The sequence below is a fragment of the Neovison vison genome, chromosome 2 (genome assembly GCF_020171115.1).
Source record: "Neovison vison isolate M4711 chromosome 2, ASM_NN_V1, whole genome shotgun sequence".
NCBI lineage: Eukaryota > Metazoa > Chordata > Mammalia > Carnivora > Mustelidae > Neogale > Neogale vison.
In genome coordinates, this window is record NC_058092.1 from 80,013,817 (window position 1) to 80,029,885 (window position 16,069).

The 16,069-nt window shown below is 49.3% G+C and overlaps 1 protein-coding gene across 2 annotated transcripts in view; it reads right to left on the reverse strand.

The window, feature by feature from the left end:
• BCAR3 (BCAR3 adaptor protein, NSP family member) overlaps positions 1-16,069 on the reverse strand; it is a 109,361-nt gene that overhangs the window by 28,953 nt on the left and 64,339 nt on the right. For both annotated transcript variants that reach the window (XM_044238710.1, XM_044238711.1), the window contains exon 4: positions 773-901. In XM_044238710.1, the coding sequence (XP_044094645.1) occupies positions 773-901 (129 nt within the window). The remainder of the gene's footprint in view (positions 1-772; positions 902-16,069) is intronic.

Below are 16,069 nucleotides of genomic sequence, written 5' to 3' on the forward strand. Positions count from 1 at the left end.
CCTACTTCCCCTGCCTTTCTCTCTGCCTGCTTCTCTGCCTACTTGTGTTCTCTGTCAAATAAATAAATAAAATCTTTAGAAAAAAAAAAAAACTCTAAGAAATTCTATACCCTAATTCTGCACTTTTATTTTTCAGTTTCTCTATCTTAAATTAAAAAACACTCACGGCTATCACTCCAAATGACAACCACACAGCGTACATTCCAGGCTGTGGGGCTATGGTCGTTGGTGTAATTCCTCTTCCTCCCAGCTCCAGACAGGGGCCCGGACTGGGGAGAGCTGGAGAATGAATAGTCACCAGCCCCACGAGGGCACTAGCAGCCTTGCTGCTCTTTGCCACCTGCCTCGATGATACCCTCTTTTCACTGAAATTAAACTACTGCCTTAAGAGAGAAACTCCAAAGGGTATGAGGCTGCAGGCTGCTGGCCAGGAGTTCAATTATCTGAACCACAGGCCAGCCTTGTACCTCTTCAGATTATCCGCCTGCAGCCACAGCCTCCTGCCCCCTCCAGCTCTGCAGACCACAGAACACCTGACTTTCCTCCATCCACTTCCCCGGCATGTGGAAACGTGCTTTAGGTTCATGACCTTAGTTCTCCCCAAGGTCTCCTTGGGGACGGACCCAAGTTACTACAGTCCACTTGACTCTCTTTGCTTTTAGCTAAAACTGAGGCTTGCTCCAACGCGGCGCTGGAGGGTGACCCCGCGGGGCAGTCAATGTGGTGGTGTCTGGGGACGGCTGGGCGTGCGCTGGCAGGAAGGAGCAGGTACCTGGCGGGGGATGCGTCCGTGGTACCAGGCGTGGCTGCGCAGGTCCTCACCACTCAGCAGCAGCTCCTCCTCCAGCTCCTTCTTCAGCCTCTCGGGGGTCCTGTCCATGACGTGCCTCTCCTTGGAGAACTGCAACACAGGGTCAATGGTGACGTCCCCCAGCTGCCCGGGACAGCCAGGCCTGCCAGCTGGAAAGGCCAGCCTGCGTCGTGGCTGGCTGCTTGGCTAGTCAAGCCAGTTTATGCCAAAAGCCTCGTTCAGATAGGGGAGCCTATTACAATTAGGGGAGCTAATTACAATTAGCTGTGACCTTTCATTTCTCCCGCTACAAGTATGCGGTAATGTTTTCACCTACACACAGGGACTCTGGTAGGAGAGCTGGCGGAGCCGTCCTGTGTGTGTTGGGGATGGGGGTGGGGGTGCTCAGAAAGCAGCTGCAGACAAGGGGAGCGGGATAGGGGGCGCCAGAGAGAGATGAGCAGGGAGGGAGGCACAACTAAGCCAGGGGACCTACCTCCTTCTCCTTGGGAACTGTCCTAAGAGGGAGCAGGAAGGACAGCCGCCCATTGGCTGGCCCACGGTCCAGAGCCGTAGAACATGGCGGCCCAAAGTGCATTACCACTGACGATGGTAATTGCCCTGAGTTCTTTGCTACTGGCAAGCTGCAATTCAGGAACTGAGTTTGCCTTTACAAACATTTTAGAAACGGACAGAAGATGTTGTCTCTTGAATCTACTAACAGAAGTCTGACTTTGTATTTTGTAGGTCTTTTTAATTTCCTTTTTCTGATATTTCATTTTGAGGACAGATTGGAACTTGAAACTGAAACACTGGTCTTTTGCCTCTGAAGATTTGAGGAGGATCACGGATGTAGGTGGCCACACAGTGGCCAGGGCAGGGGTCTGGATGGGCGACAGAGCCTCCAGATTCCCTTTAGAATCCACGCCCACTCACGTGTAAGCAGCACTTGCACTCCTGCCTGGTTCCCAGCAAAATCTGGCTCAGGGATCACTGGCTGAAGGTCACGGCAGCAGGAAAATGCTGTGTCCTTGGGTTTTCCCAAGTTCCCCACCTTGGTCTCAAAAGCTTCTAGGATCTCCGAATTCTCCTCATCACACTGCTCTGCTCTGCAGCAAGGGAAGGAGCCCAGACCCTTCTCCACCCAAGGAAGAGGAAGCAGACTTGGGATTTTTACAGCCCTCAAGTCTCGGTGGGCACGTTGGCCCCGGAGAGTACTGGCTGCAGGACTCAGGGCCACTCTCAAAGTGGGGCTCTGGTTTACCAGTTGCTTACTTCTCCCCCCTCCACTTTTGCCACCACTCCCTGTCCCGCAGAGCAGACACCTGCATCACAGAGATGCCAAGGCCGGCTACGTCAACTGCCCTCAGTCACCGGCAGCGCTGTTCCACGCGCGTCGTTAACTCCGTAATTACATCGGAAGACCCTCATTGAGAAGACTGCAGTCCGGAACGCACATTGTCAACCACGCTGCGTTTCCTGATAGTTTATTTTCTGTCTCACCTCCCACTGGATTTTAAGTTTCACGAGAGTGGAAAAAGCCACCTGCCGCCCTCCAGCAATGCCTGAACAAATTAGGCTCTCCGCAGTCAATGAATGAACCAATACCCCAAGATGAGGCCTCTCTAGCCTTTCCTTCGTGATGGAGCTTCTCTTCTTTAGTCGCAAACTAAATGAAGCCCCATGTTAGCTGAGCGTGTTGCCACACAACTCAAGGACGTCATTCCTCAATTTTCCTCCCTTAATGTCATCATGTGGCCAAGGAAAGGTGCACTGCTGCTTAGCAGGACTTCAAGCCCAGACCTGAAGGCTGGAGCTGTTGGCGCCATCTTGGACACGAGGAGGGAGCCACAGCCTCCAAGTGGGGAGCAGAGGCCCCAATAGGCCCGATCCCTCATAACGGTGGGGTCAACAGGCCAGCCCCAGTTTGCCCACCTCCAGGTATTCTGCATGACCTTCTGTCCTGTATAAGCCCATATTTTGGTTGTTCCTGTTACTGGCAGCTGAGCTAAACTCCTAACCGATGCTGTGACCCTAGTTTCCATGCGGCCACCCTGACAGTCTTTCTGCCAAGCCCGATTCCCTCGTACTGTGCCCCGGGCCCACTTCTTCTTGGCCTGAGGTCTGAAAATGTAGTCATCAGGAATCATGCCTCAGTTAACCCTCCACCCAAACTGTATTCACCCACACCCGAAAAGCTATTCCCATATTTCTCTTTACAGTCAGTCTCCTTTCTCCCTGGTGCCCAACACTCAGACCACTTCCCACCATCATCCCCTCTCTCCTTCTCAGCATCCTTCACAAATAGCCAAGATTTCTTCGCATTTTATAAACAATAATCCTTCACTCCAGATTTTGACGTAATACTGCTTTACACTTGTTACCAGAGATATAAAATCTGCTATCTTGTTGCTTCTGCACTAATTCCTTAGAGGGATATCCACAATTATTGTTCTCCCCCCAACTGTGGACTGTGAAGATGCGGCACTGTCGGCCGCTGCAGGAAAGCACCCAGGAAGGAGAGAAAAGGGGGGTCAGGAAGATTGACCCTACCTTGAGATGGAAACTCAGATTTCAAAAACTATGCCCTTAAGCTCTTGCATAATTTGTGCAAAGTTAGGAGGTTACCCAATTGACTAGATTTACAGCTGGGGTGGAGGGAGAGGGAGGGAGATAAAGAGGCAGGAGGAGAGGGAGTGGGGAGGAGAAGGAGGAGAGGTGGGTGGGAGACAGATCCAGGCCAGCAAGCAATTGCAAGCAAGGGGACTCTTCACTTCAAGCCAGTGAGAACTGGTTCTACTACCCTAAAAAGAACCAGATCGGTTTCTGAGAGCCTCTACCTCAGCCTCAGACGTGGGCAACATCTCTCAAACAGCTGACCAAGGCAATCAGAAGTCACCCACACAGGGTCGCCCTCATGATTACATTAGTAATTGTTTCAGGGGTGAATGCCTTCTAGAACTTTCACATACTCTTTTAATCACATACATTAATGAAACTTTTATTATTCTTCTGAAGTGCCTATATTTTATAAGCCTTGCCCTTGTCAACTATGATGGTGCCACGATACATAAGTACTTTGATGGGCTGTCAACCTCATGGTGGGTGAGGGGTGACCGTAAAATTTGGCAAAATGTATCCATTTGCATCTTTGAGAGCACTGTGATGGATATCTGTGCTCCTCTGAGATGAAGAATGACGTTCCCGCTTCACAGGATATGTCGGTCACACGGGACTGTGAGGTTGGTAGAATTCCGTCAGCTTGCCCCCAATGACCAGAATTTCTGCTAATGGTGCAGCCCTCCACTCAATGTGGCCATCTGGGGCAAACATGAATTTGCTCCTGAAATGCAGCCCTTTCAGTCATGGCCTCGGCTAGTTTTGGGGTCTCTGGGGCCACAAAAGAAATTCTAGCAATTTAGGGTAGCACAGCAGTACCTCTGCTCTTAGCAATGGTTTATCCCATGGGTGTGGTTACCAGTGTCCTTTGAAGTTCTGACTGATGCCACTAATGCCAGAAAACGTCTCCTGGCCTTCCTGAGATTATCTTCTGAGGAAAAAAGGAGAAAAGAGAAGTCCCTATTCCCACAATCACACACGTTGTTATCTTCTGCCGGGCCCAGAATTATGCATGAGGCAGCCGAAGAGTGGTACAGGTCGATCACTCCAGTGCCTTCCAATCTCAGGAGAGGAAAGAACACACAAGCTCTTCATACTAATCTGGCCCCATTCTTATAGCCTCTTCTCTCAGCTCATGTTTCCCAGCTCTTCCCCATTTGTTTCTGCAGACATCTTATGAATTCATGTGCCTCAGAGACTCTCTGCACCCAAGTCATTCTCAGTACTCTGTGAGCACGGGACCGCGGGCTTCTGTGACAGAGGGCACCGTGACACCCCAGAGCCAGGTCAGTAGAGCCTGGCTTCCTCAGAAAGTTTACACGGAATAGTAATAGGTCCTCACTGGCCCTTTGGGTTTTATGTTCTTTCACTACCAGAGAGACAGCAAGAAAACCCATGAATATCTCTATCTTACTCAGATGTTATGGATGTTACTAACATGCACATTGTAGCAACACACCTTTTCCTCCATGCTCACATTCTCTAACTACTCACCCCTGCATCTGAACTTCATGCCTTCATGCCTAGAAGGCAGGTCTGACTCTGTGTGACCTGAGTTCCTCGTGTTGAGGAGAGGAGGGGGTGGGGGTGAGCTCAAGGGCTGGAGGCAGAGTCGAGTTTCTCTGCCCCAGCACGGGCTCCGGATCCAGCCATCCTGAGCTCCCCACCACACGGTAGCTGGGGTGTACCCGCCAGAGAAAGATTTGCTGCTAGGCTTTAAATCAAGAACATTCTGGGGGCGCCTGGGTGACTCAGTGGGTTAAAGCCTCTGTCTTTGGCTCAGATCATGATCCCAGGGTCCTGGGATCGAGCCCCACATTGGGCTCTTTGCTCAGCAGGGGACCTGCTTCCTCCTCTCTCTTAGCCTCTCTCTCTGCCTACTTAATGATCTCTGTCTGTCAAATAAATAAAACTCTATAAAAAAAAAAAAAAAGAACATTCTGCTTGTGAGCTCTGCCAGGTTCACTGGAGCGACCAACTCCCCCACCGCCCACACGAGAGAAAGACGTGGGCTCCTACTCCAAGGCTTTGCCTGAGTTGGGTGCAGCCACCAGAAATGTGAGAGTTCTTGTTGGGGGAGGGGTGGGGTACAAGAAAAGGGGCTATGGACATAGATTAAGTAAGAAGAATACCTTGAGCAGGAGAGAAAGAAAGGGAGGGACGTTTAGTAACTACGTATCATGGTTTCCAACTCACACAGCTCCACCTCCAAAATGTCATCTCATCCCAGTAGTTCGTTCTGGGGGCTGATGCAGGGGGTGGGAGGCCCACACCTATCCGACCAAACTGAAGTTCAGCTAGTAAATTCGTGCATTACTGTAACTGTTGCTTCTCAGGGAAACCTGAGTCTAGCTACCCCCTTCCCGCTGCCAGCATTTTAAGGACCCTGATGTCACAGCACACTACATAAGAATGGCCAGCCTCTCCCCCACATCCACAGGCCGCTGGGCCACTGATAGGCTGCGTAGTTTTCGTTAAATGACTTCATCTCTCTACAGAGCCTCAGGCTCCTGGTCTGCAAAATGGGGATGATAGTACGAGACGAGATGTTCATCAGGATGGAATGGGTCCCTATCTGCAAAGCATTCGGACCATCTCTGGGACACAGACAGCATGGGTTACTATTATCACAGATATACCAGAATGCGACGTGTCTGGTTATATAAAAGAAAACACTTCTCCCTGGAGGTGCCTTCAGTCTGACGTCCAGGTGCGTAGGGGGTGGGTGCCTGGGAAGGAAGCAGTTCAGGAGAACAGCCACGTGTCCACAGGTGGCCTCGCACACCCGCCCACCTGCCCGCCCAGCCCCCCTGGTCTTGCTACAGCACCAGGACCAGTCCGAGCTTGCTGTGGCCCATTCCCAGAATCATGCCTATCGCTCTGAATCTGGACTGAACATCTCTGCAGCCCCATACGGCCCCAGCAAGTCTGTTCTTGACAGGCTGGAATAGCCAGAGCCCAGGGGGATGGTTGGAAAACACATTCTGGACGTACAGAGCCAGTTCCGCAAACGTGCTGCGAACTTCGATTGACACGGAAACCCGCATTTCAACAGCTCTCCCAGAAAGAAAAAGCTGCTCTGGCCCAGGAGGAATGGAGCGCAGGGTTTCCTCTCACAAGGCCTGCCTGACATTAGAGCGTGCATTTCAAATCAGATGTAACAATAGGACCCAGCAGCCTTGGAGGAGGAGGTCTGCGCTCCTGAGTTTGGGGACAGAGGGAGGGTGTGCACACTGTAAGCTGTGGGAAAGCCCCAGAGAAGGCAACATACTCATTTGTATGTAGGAGACCTCAGAGCCAACTGGAAAAAGATGTCATCTGCATTATAATTAATATTTATTTTACTCTGTTCCTGCCTCTAAGAAAAGCTTCCCAGTTCCCATAGAATTTTAAATTGTGCAAATCACCAGGAAAGATCCTGTCCCCAGGCCCAGGGGCTGAAGGTAGAAAGGGAAAGTCTGAGACGGCACCACTTCCTGGCCATCGACAATCAGGGCCACGCACTTTGCCAAGTTATTTGCCAAGAGGGGGATGACACCCTGGCCCTGACCTCAGGAGGGCACAGTGCTCTCGGAAGACCACACGCAGAGAACAGTTTAAACTCAGCCCTGAGCTCTGGAGACACACCACTGCCTGGACCTTATCCCTGCCTTTCTGCTCTGGAGCCTGGGCAAGTTACTCCCCCTCACTGGCCTTTGGTTTTCCCCTGTCAAAATGAGAAAAGTCGCTGTGGCCCCACACCGGTGCTGGGTGCATCATGGGACTCGAAGCACATGGTTCCTGCACTTCACACTGACCCACGATGTGGAGCAGACTGGGTGAAGGAAGAAATCAGCGAGCAGAGAGAAGAGGAGCAAGAGAGGGAAGGTGTCCCAGGGGCATGCACATCCCTAAAGCCCCAGCTGATTCCTTCCGCAGCAAACTCCTCTTGTGACCTAAGCTACTTCGCTCTGGACTCCTGTCACCTGTGCCAAAGACATCCTCATCCAGAAGGCTGGGATCAGACCGAGGGGAGTTGGACACTGGAGGCTGAGAGGCCAGACCTTCATGCTCCAGACAGTGAGTCACCGAAAACCTCTGCCTAGATTTTCAATAGGCAACAGGTACCCAAAAAGATGCTTTTAGACAGATCAATCTGGTTGCAGTGGGCAGAGAGGCTGGGCTCGACCCAGGGCACAGAGCCAGTCTGAGACTTCTGAAATGTGCTGATGATGGCCAAATCTCCATCCCCAGCCCTCAGGGTGGGTGTTGGGATACTGACCAGAATCCACTCCAGAACTTGGATGTCAATATAAATAAATGGAACTGATCTCTGCAAAGCCTGCCCTTCTCCCCCTTTCCTGGTCACTGGCACCTCCTCTGTCCTCATTACCCACGCCAGAACCCTCGGAACTGGCTTCCACCAACACAGAACTCCCTGATTCTACTGCTTACCAACATGCATTCTAATCCCCACTGAGGTTACCCTGTTCTGTTCTCCCTGAACTTCTGTAGCAGCCTCCTAACAACCTCCCTACCCCCATCTCTGCTCCTAAACTCGGCCACCTGTGAGGTCACACGCTTATCACAGCACTCTGGCTCAGTGATGTTAAGTCAAGAGGTGCCCTAGTGAGGGCTGACATGAGATCCAGAGACTCTCATAGCGCCCCCACAAGAACCTGATGGGCTCCAATGACTGGTTTTTATTCTCCCAGGGCTCAGACCTGGTTCTTGGGGGACACAGACCCCTATCCTGCCCTGTCCTCCGAGCCCTGACTCTGAATGCATTCCTTTTAACCCCAGTGAGGTGAACTACCCCCTTTGCCATACACTGACACCGCATACTGGCATCCAGGTCTGAATCTGCTGGAACACCTGGATCACAGGAGGGCTAAGGATCCTATGTGAGGATCTCTTAGGGATTCCCCCAAAGTAACCGGCAGAGGCTTGACAAGTGGGGGAGATGGGCCAGGGTGCTGCCGTCATGTGGTGTGGATCCATGAATCAGAGGGTCACCCCTGCAGAGGCTTCAACTGCCTGGCAAGAGTCCATGCTGGGGAATGGGGAGAGGACAGAGGGGAAGCTAGATAAGGTGGGCAGGAGACTTAAAGGCCTAAGTAGGCCAATCTATTCTCTAATCCACTAAGGACAGCTAGCCAGTGAGGCAATGTGGTCCACCAACAGAAGCTCTTTGAGGACAGAGGCCAGACCATATTTGCCTTTGGCTCCCAGAGCCTAGCTTTGTGCCTGGCACACAGCAGGTGCCTGGTAAACACTTACTGACTAGAGCCAAGCTTCCTGACCCCGGGTGGGGAGAAAAATCCAGTTTGGAAGCTGGTCGAGAACAGGTGATCCTGGCCACCTTTCTAGACTTCGCTGAACTAGTTTCTGTATGCACCAAGAGGGGAAGAGCTCTCACTCCCCGGGACTCCCTGACCTAAGGCACAGGAAACATACAGGGTAAAGACACCCACCCTGGTGTGTGCGGACTTGAGACAATGCAGAATCTGAAAGCCCTTTCCAAGAAGACTGGTAGCCACAAGAATGGAAAGTTACTTCACTGAAGAATTTTTCAAGGACTTGTAAAATCCATCAGAAGGTTTTAGAGATTAACTGGCATTAAAAGGAGTCTTTAAAAAAAAAAAAGGAAAAGAAAAGGAGGAAGGGAATCTGTGCATGACAAGAGGCAAGGGAAGAGAGAGAGAGGAGGAGAGAGGCCTGCTTCTGGGCTATTCTATCCCAATCAAGAGTGGGGGGCCAAAGCACCTTGAAGCTACCGGCTCTCAAACAAAAGCTTCCTTTCTTTGGCCCTGAGCAGGTTATTCCATTGAGGGAACAGTCAGCAACAGTCCGGGACTCTCATCAAGTAGCACCAAAGAACCATGCAGGTCACATTTTTCTAGAAATTGAATCCAGAAATTGTGATCACAAACAACACTCTAAGTGTGTCTGGTGTTGCAGATCATAGCACAAAATTGGTCTATTTTCTGAGCGAAGCCCGAGTCCTCCTGCGTGCTGCTGGGAAACCCCTCAGGGACGTGCCCAGAGCGGCCACCAGGTGGCTCAAGTTAATGCAGGAGTTCAAAGGGGGCAGACCCCTATCTCGAATCCACCCAGTCTGTGATGCCTGGGAGCCTGTGTCATTGCAGTCCCGAAATAAGCACGAACAGACTAAGGGCCTGGGCTCCTGCTCTCAAAACAGCACACACCGCCGCAGAACACAGAGCATTCCGAAGCCTCACGGAGGCTGCCACATGCAGGGCCGTTCTGCAAGTCCATCCGCCTAAAACCGACATCCTTTGGTCATGTCAGAAATCAGGTCCCTGTGAGGACCTGCCCTGTGCTCATCTTCAAGCAGTGGCCTAGTTTATCAAATTCCAAAGTCTATCAAGGGCTCTTTAGAAGATCCAGGTGGTACCTTTTTACCAATGAACACCTGCAGAAATTGGGGCACCTGGGTGGCTCAGTGGGTTAAGCCTCTTGCCTTCTGCTCAGGTCATGATCTCAGGGTCCTGGAATTGAGCCCCTCATCGGGCTCTCTGCTCTGTGGGGAGCCTGCCCCCCACCTCTCTGCCTACTTGTGATCTCTCTCTCTGTCAAATAAATAAAAATCTTAAAAATAAAGAAAAGAAAAGAAAACCTGCAGAAATTGATCATGAACCCACATGACAAATAAATTCCAATTACTCCTGCCATTCTTAACCTTGCCCACTGGCCAACAATAAAGACCCAGTTCTCCCCAAGTTTAGGCCCAGTAACTGAGCAGGATCCCTCAGATGTTTTCATCGGAGGCAGAATGGAAGGAAGGAAGGAAGGAAGGAAGGAAGGTACCATTTGTGCCAATCTTCAAGCCTTGATATGAAACCCTTTGTATACTGGGTTCTGTGTCACCTTTTATCAACACTCACTTTCTTTATGGCTTGCCTAAAAATATTTTATTATACTCCCAAGATAAATGAAGAAAGGCTTGAATGTACTGGTGTAGCTCTCCCACTGGGTGCTAGGCTAGACGAATAACATTTCCGTGCTAATAACTATAATTAAAGCCAAGAGCCTTAGTTAAGTACACAATTAACTTTGTAAACAAAAGCCCAAAGACGGGATAGGGTGGAATCAAATTTAGATTTTAAATACCCCATTTGGTAGACAAAAGCAAATGGTGGCATGGGCAGTTGGGCATTTCAACCTGGTCTGATCCAGTGCATGGGCACATGGTGGCCTGGCTCTCGGCTCCGGGACACGTGCAGCACATCTCAAGAGTGCCCCTCATACGCAGCCACAGAAAATTTCCATATTGATTACAATGGCTGCCTGGCAGATGGCACGTATCCTGAGGAAAGGTGCCTTATTCGAGTTCATGCACAGGTGCTCTCTGGGCTAGAAGGGAGAGACTTTGAGCATGTCCCCCACCTTATAAGTATTGGGCTGTTGACAAATGGGGACCTCCGGTCTCACTGGGGCCCCTTCCCCTGAGCCTGTGCCTTTCAATCCTTACACTAAAGCTCAATGAAATAGTCTTCATGGGCAGCTTCCTAACCCTCTTGGCTAGAGTGTCCCAGAAATGGTCAGGAGGTCAATTTTTAATCAAGAGCTTGATAGTCATGGGAACACCGTGCCTCTGATTACTTCACCTTCTTGGCCACAGTTCTGCAGAAACAATCAGGAGGTCAGTTTTAAATCAAGAGCTTGCTAGCCACTGGAACACCGTGCCCGTGATTAGACTGAGACCAAGCACCTGCTGTGCCACTTGGCCTCCTGGACTAGATCTGACGGGAGACGCGGGCGTGGGTAAGAATGACTCTGCGGCCTGACAGTTACTGTCTCTTTGAGGGGACAGACATCTGAAGAGAATGTATGGTGGTAGCAGTTTTGCTGAAGTTCTGGGAGTTATCTATCCTATCTGAGGTCAGTGAGGGTGTCTGGCCCCTTGTGAGAAAGGAATCAGTGGTGAAGACATCTCATAAAATCTCAGAAAGTTTAGCACTCTGCAACACTTCAGTTAATTCGATGTTGATGTTTAAGTACCCTGATGACATAAATGTCTCCTTTCTAAATCCTAGAAAGAATCTCATCTTCAGAAAAGATTCTGCAGATGGCTTTTGATACCATTTTACCATTTTATAATTAAACCTGTATAATTTATCACACTTAACACCAGATTCTTGCTCCAGTGCCATTAAAAACAGATTTGCAATTTGCTGTTAAATTAAGATGCTTCATTTTCCTATCACATGGGATTTTTCTTTTCACACACAAACGAAGATATGGGGGCTGTCAGACCCTAGCACAGACAGGAAACCGCCATCAAACCCACTGGAGAGCCCAAATCCAAGAGATTTCGTTTTTACTCATTATCAAACCTTATCAAACACTTAACAAAAGAGGCTCATAAACCATGAATAGGAAATACGAACAGAACATCTGTGGAACTCGTTGTTTATCAAGGTTCTGAGAAATTTCCATTAAAATTCTGCTTTCCATGTGTGTGTATGAAAAAGACTAGTTTTATTTTAAATTGTGCAGGTTGGAGTCTAAACAGGGTGCACCCCCTTAGGGGCAGAAGTAACTTGATCTGGACGTCTGGATGGCTCAGTGGGTTAAGCCCCTGCCTTCGGCTCAGGTCATGATCTAAGGGTCCTGGGATTGAGCCCCACATGGGGCTCTCTGCTCAGCAGGGAGCCTGCTTCCCCCCCCACCCCCCCACCCCGTCTCTCTGCCTACTTGTGATCTTTCTCTCTGTTTCAAATAAATAAATAAAACCTTAAAAAAAAAAAAAAAAGAAGTAACTTGATCCCCCCCAGGCTTAACTCATCCCATTAGGCTCCCCATTAGGTGCCTGTAGCTCCCCCTCCACGTTCAACCCCTGTTGCCTTTTATTCCCCGTCATTCTCTAGGCAAGGCCTCCATGCCCTTCCGTCTTGTAGGATCACGATGTTACTGCTTTTGAGGCTTGGTTTTATTCTGATGGAACACCAAGGGACTGAAAATTATTTTTCACAAAAGACTGATGAGTCCAAACCTGTAGGAGGAATGTGAAGTTGGACAGCACGGAGCACCCCCAACACCAACCAATGTGGCTGCTCTCCCTCACAACAGTTTTCCCCACGCGCGGGAAATTGCTCCACATGCTCCTTACACCGTAAGATCTCCTTCTCCCGCCACCACCGCCTGTCCTGGTGGCTCTGCCCATAATGTTCTTACCCTCTCGACAAAGTGAGGACAGGGACTCAGTGCTCAGCTCCAAGGCCCAGGGCGGTGGGTGTGTGTGTGTGTGCCTCGTCTCATCTTTCCCTGGCGAAAGATAAGCTGAAACACAGTGAGATTTTCAACAATCATTTGTTAGCATCTTGCCCTGCTGAAAGCTGGGGCGGGTACCTTCCCCGCTTGATCTGATTCAGATGGGGACTTCCTCGAGCAGGCCCGCAGAGGGGCCAGCAACAGCTAAATGATCCCCACGAGGCAGCCCCGTTTTCAGATTCCTTCCAGTGAGAAGTTAGATTGCCGCGCTTAGGATGAAGGCTGAAGGTCACTGCTGGCACTTAATCACTTACTGAGTCTGTGAAATAAAAGATTTTGAATAAAAGCTGAATACCAGCTGACCTAGGACACCCCCATGTCTACTGCTTTGCTCCCTTTAACTGTGTCCTCAGCTTCCGAGGATACGTCCCTCACCCGGTCAGCACACAGGCTAAATGAGACAATGAAGTGAAATATTAATTACTGGGTCTGGTGGTGAGATTCTGATCAGTAAGAGTAGTCCTTTGTTAGTTAGCATCTATGGGGAAAGGAGAGACAGAGACTACCCCAGGGTAAGGGTTTGGAGACCAGCTGGCCGAAATTCAGAATGCAAGGAGGTACAAGCCAGAAATCCTTCCCGCTGGTCATTCGGCCTTGTGAATGCATCTCGATCCAAACTATGAGTGATTTGGGGGAAACATAACTGCTCTCCAAAACAGATGCCCTATTTGCTCTTCAGGAGAACATAAAAAATCAAAATCAACTCAATTCAAATATAGCTGATGCTTGATCAACCCAGGTGAGAACAGCATAGGTCCACTTACATGTAGAGCCTTTTGGGTAAATACAGCACATCACTGTAAATGAATTTTCTCTTTCTCATGATTTTCTTCATAACATTTTCTTTTCTGCAGCTTTCTTTATTATAAGGATGCAGTGTACAACACATGAAACATACCGAATAGGCAGTAACTGACTATGTTAGGCCTCCAGTGGGCTCTTAGTGGTTAATTTACACATGAACTTTCCATGGAGGGATTGTTCAGGATCAACTGCATCATCCTTCTCTTAATTCATCTTGAATGAATGAGGCACTACTGAATAAACAAAATGTATCATGGCTGAAAGACACTAGGAGATGTAATTGGAAAAAATGAAAGGGGCATCTGGGTGGCTCAGTCATTAAGCATCTGCCTTTGGCTTAGGTCATGATCCCGGGGTCCTGGGATCAAGCCCCACATCGGTCCTCCTGCTTGGCAGGAAGCCTGCTTCTCCCTCTTCCACTCGCCTTGCTTGTGTTTCCTTTCTCGCTGTGTTTCTCTGGGTCAAATAAATAAATAAAATCTTAAAAAAAACAGGATAAAAAGAAAAGAGAGAAGTGCCAAGCACACAGAGGAAAATCCAAAAATTCAGAAACCTTTCCAGCATGGGGTGTAGAAAAAATGACTTTCTAAATTTACCTCTCCCAAAGTATACCGTGACTAACAACTGTCTCAGACATCTGCTTCAGGATAAAACACGCCATACTGTCAGGGACAGATACAAAGTAGGTTCTCAGTAAAACCAAGTGATTCATCACAAGATGGGTTTTGGCCAAGTATCGACTCCTCCACTTCCAACATACAACTCACACGTCACTTTAAAGGTATATTTCTCCCAGAGGAGCTCAAAGCACTTGACGCCCACGTATCTCATCTAATAAGCTTTTGAAAACCACAATCACCAAGCTAGAGGTCATGGCAGAAACGGGAAAACAGCAGCTGAATTTCAGAGAACCAAGGCACCTAAAACAACTCAAGATCTCATGAATCTGTATAACATTCCTGGAGTCAAACAGGTAGTGAAAAGAGTTACATATCCCAAGAGAAAACATCACCAAGGCCCTGAATTTTCATGATTTGCTCAGACTTACAGAATAAGGGATTGAATAAAAACTAGAATCCAAGTCTCCCAAAGTATATAAAGAACTGGAAATGTTTAGTGGATACAGAACAGACTTAAAAGAAACATGAGGGCTGTATGGAAATAGCTCAAGGCTTGGGCTGTCGCCATCCCAAGAGGATGGTCAAATATCCTTGGTTTAAGTCCCTAGGGAAACTAATCTAGAATCACCCCCAACACACGCACACGCACAAACACACAGAGTTTTATTTCTAAGTGTTCACTCATACCAGTCAAAATGGTCTCAAAATAGACGTGTTCACAAGAATGCAAGGGAAGAAATGCATCTGAAGGACTAGCGTGCCTACTTAGCTGCAAAATAAGGCGGACAATGCAGTGGTGCAGACTTGGACAGTTGTTCGTGTGGGGGAGCGAACAGCCTCAAGGGTACAGTATGTTCCCCATGTCCAGAAATGTCAAACATAAAGGTAAAATATTTCCCTGTGAAGATTCAGGGCAGGAGGACCAGTTAGGAGTCTACTACAGAATTTCGATCAAGAGATGGCAAGAGGCCTGAATTAGCACAGTACGGGTGGTAGAGTCAGGAAGGAAGAGACAGATGACAGAGATGTTTAGGAGTAAAATCCTAAGGCGTGACTGATGAGATATGAAAATAAGGAATAAGGACGCGGTGGGGGGAAGAGGCATGGGGGCTTCTGGGCAATGCTGAACCACCAACTCCCAACACAGAAGCACACGGGGAGTGGGTTTGTGGAAGAGGCTGCATAGCCTGAGGTGCTTGTGGGGGTGGCTCACCAGGCCATGGGGTCCAGGTGCTGTGTGGAGAAGGGCTGGACTCAGCGTGAGCTGGAGAATCCTTGGAAGGAGGGGGAGACTGTCTCACCTGCCACCTAAGAGATGGGGTGTTGAGGACATATCAGAAGAGGGCTAGGGGATGCTAGCTTTTAAGAGAAACTGAAGATAGTGTCTTAGTCTATTGGAACGTCTGTAAAAAAAATACCAAACACCGAGCGGCTGAAGCCACAAACATATATTCCTCACAGTTCTGGAGGCAAGTCCAAGATGAAGGTGCTAGCAGACTGGGTGTGTAGACAGCCTTCTTCTCCTTGCAGCCTCACCTAACAGAAGGGGCAGGAGAGCTGCCTGGGGTCTCTTTCCCAAGACCACTAATCCCATTCATAAGGGCTCCGCCTACCACCTCCTAATACATCACACTCGAGGTTAGGATTTCAACATGAGTTTTGGAGGGACACAAAGAGCTGGTCCTTAGCAATAGGGTGGGAGTGCTCCGGAACGATCCAGGGGAATAAATAGCGTGTAGCGTCCTCGCTGACGAGAGAACAGACTTCCAGGAAGGAAGAGCCAATAATCCCAAGTGCAGAAGAGTTCCAATAAAATCAGAATTGGAGGGCAGCCACAGGACTCGGCAAGGCTGCTGGTCGGGTGAAGGAGGGTGAGTGGCCATTGGGAAGTGAGGAAGCAGAGACGGTTCATCAGTTTTTGGGTGAGGAAGATAGGGACCAGGAGAGGAAGACATGGAAA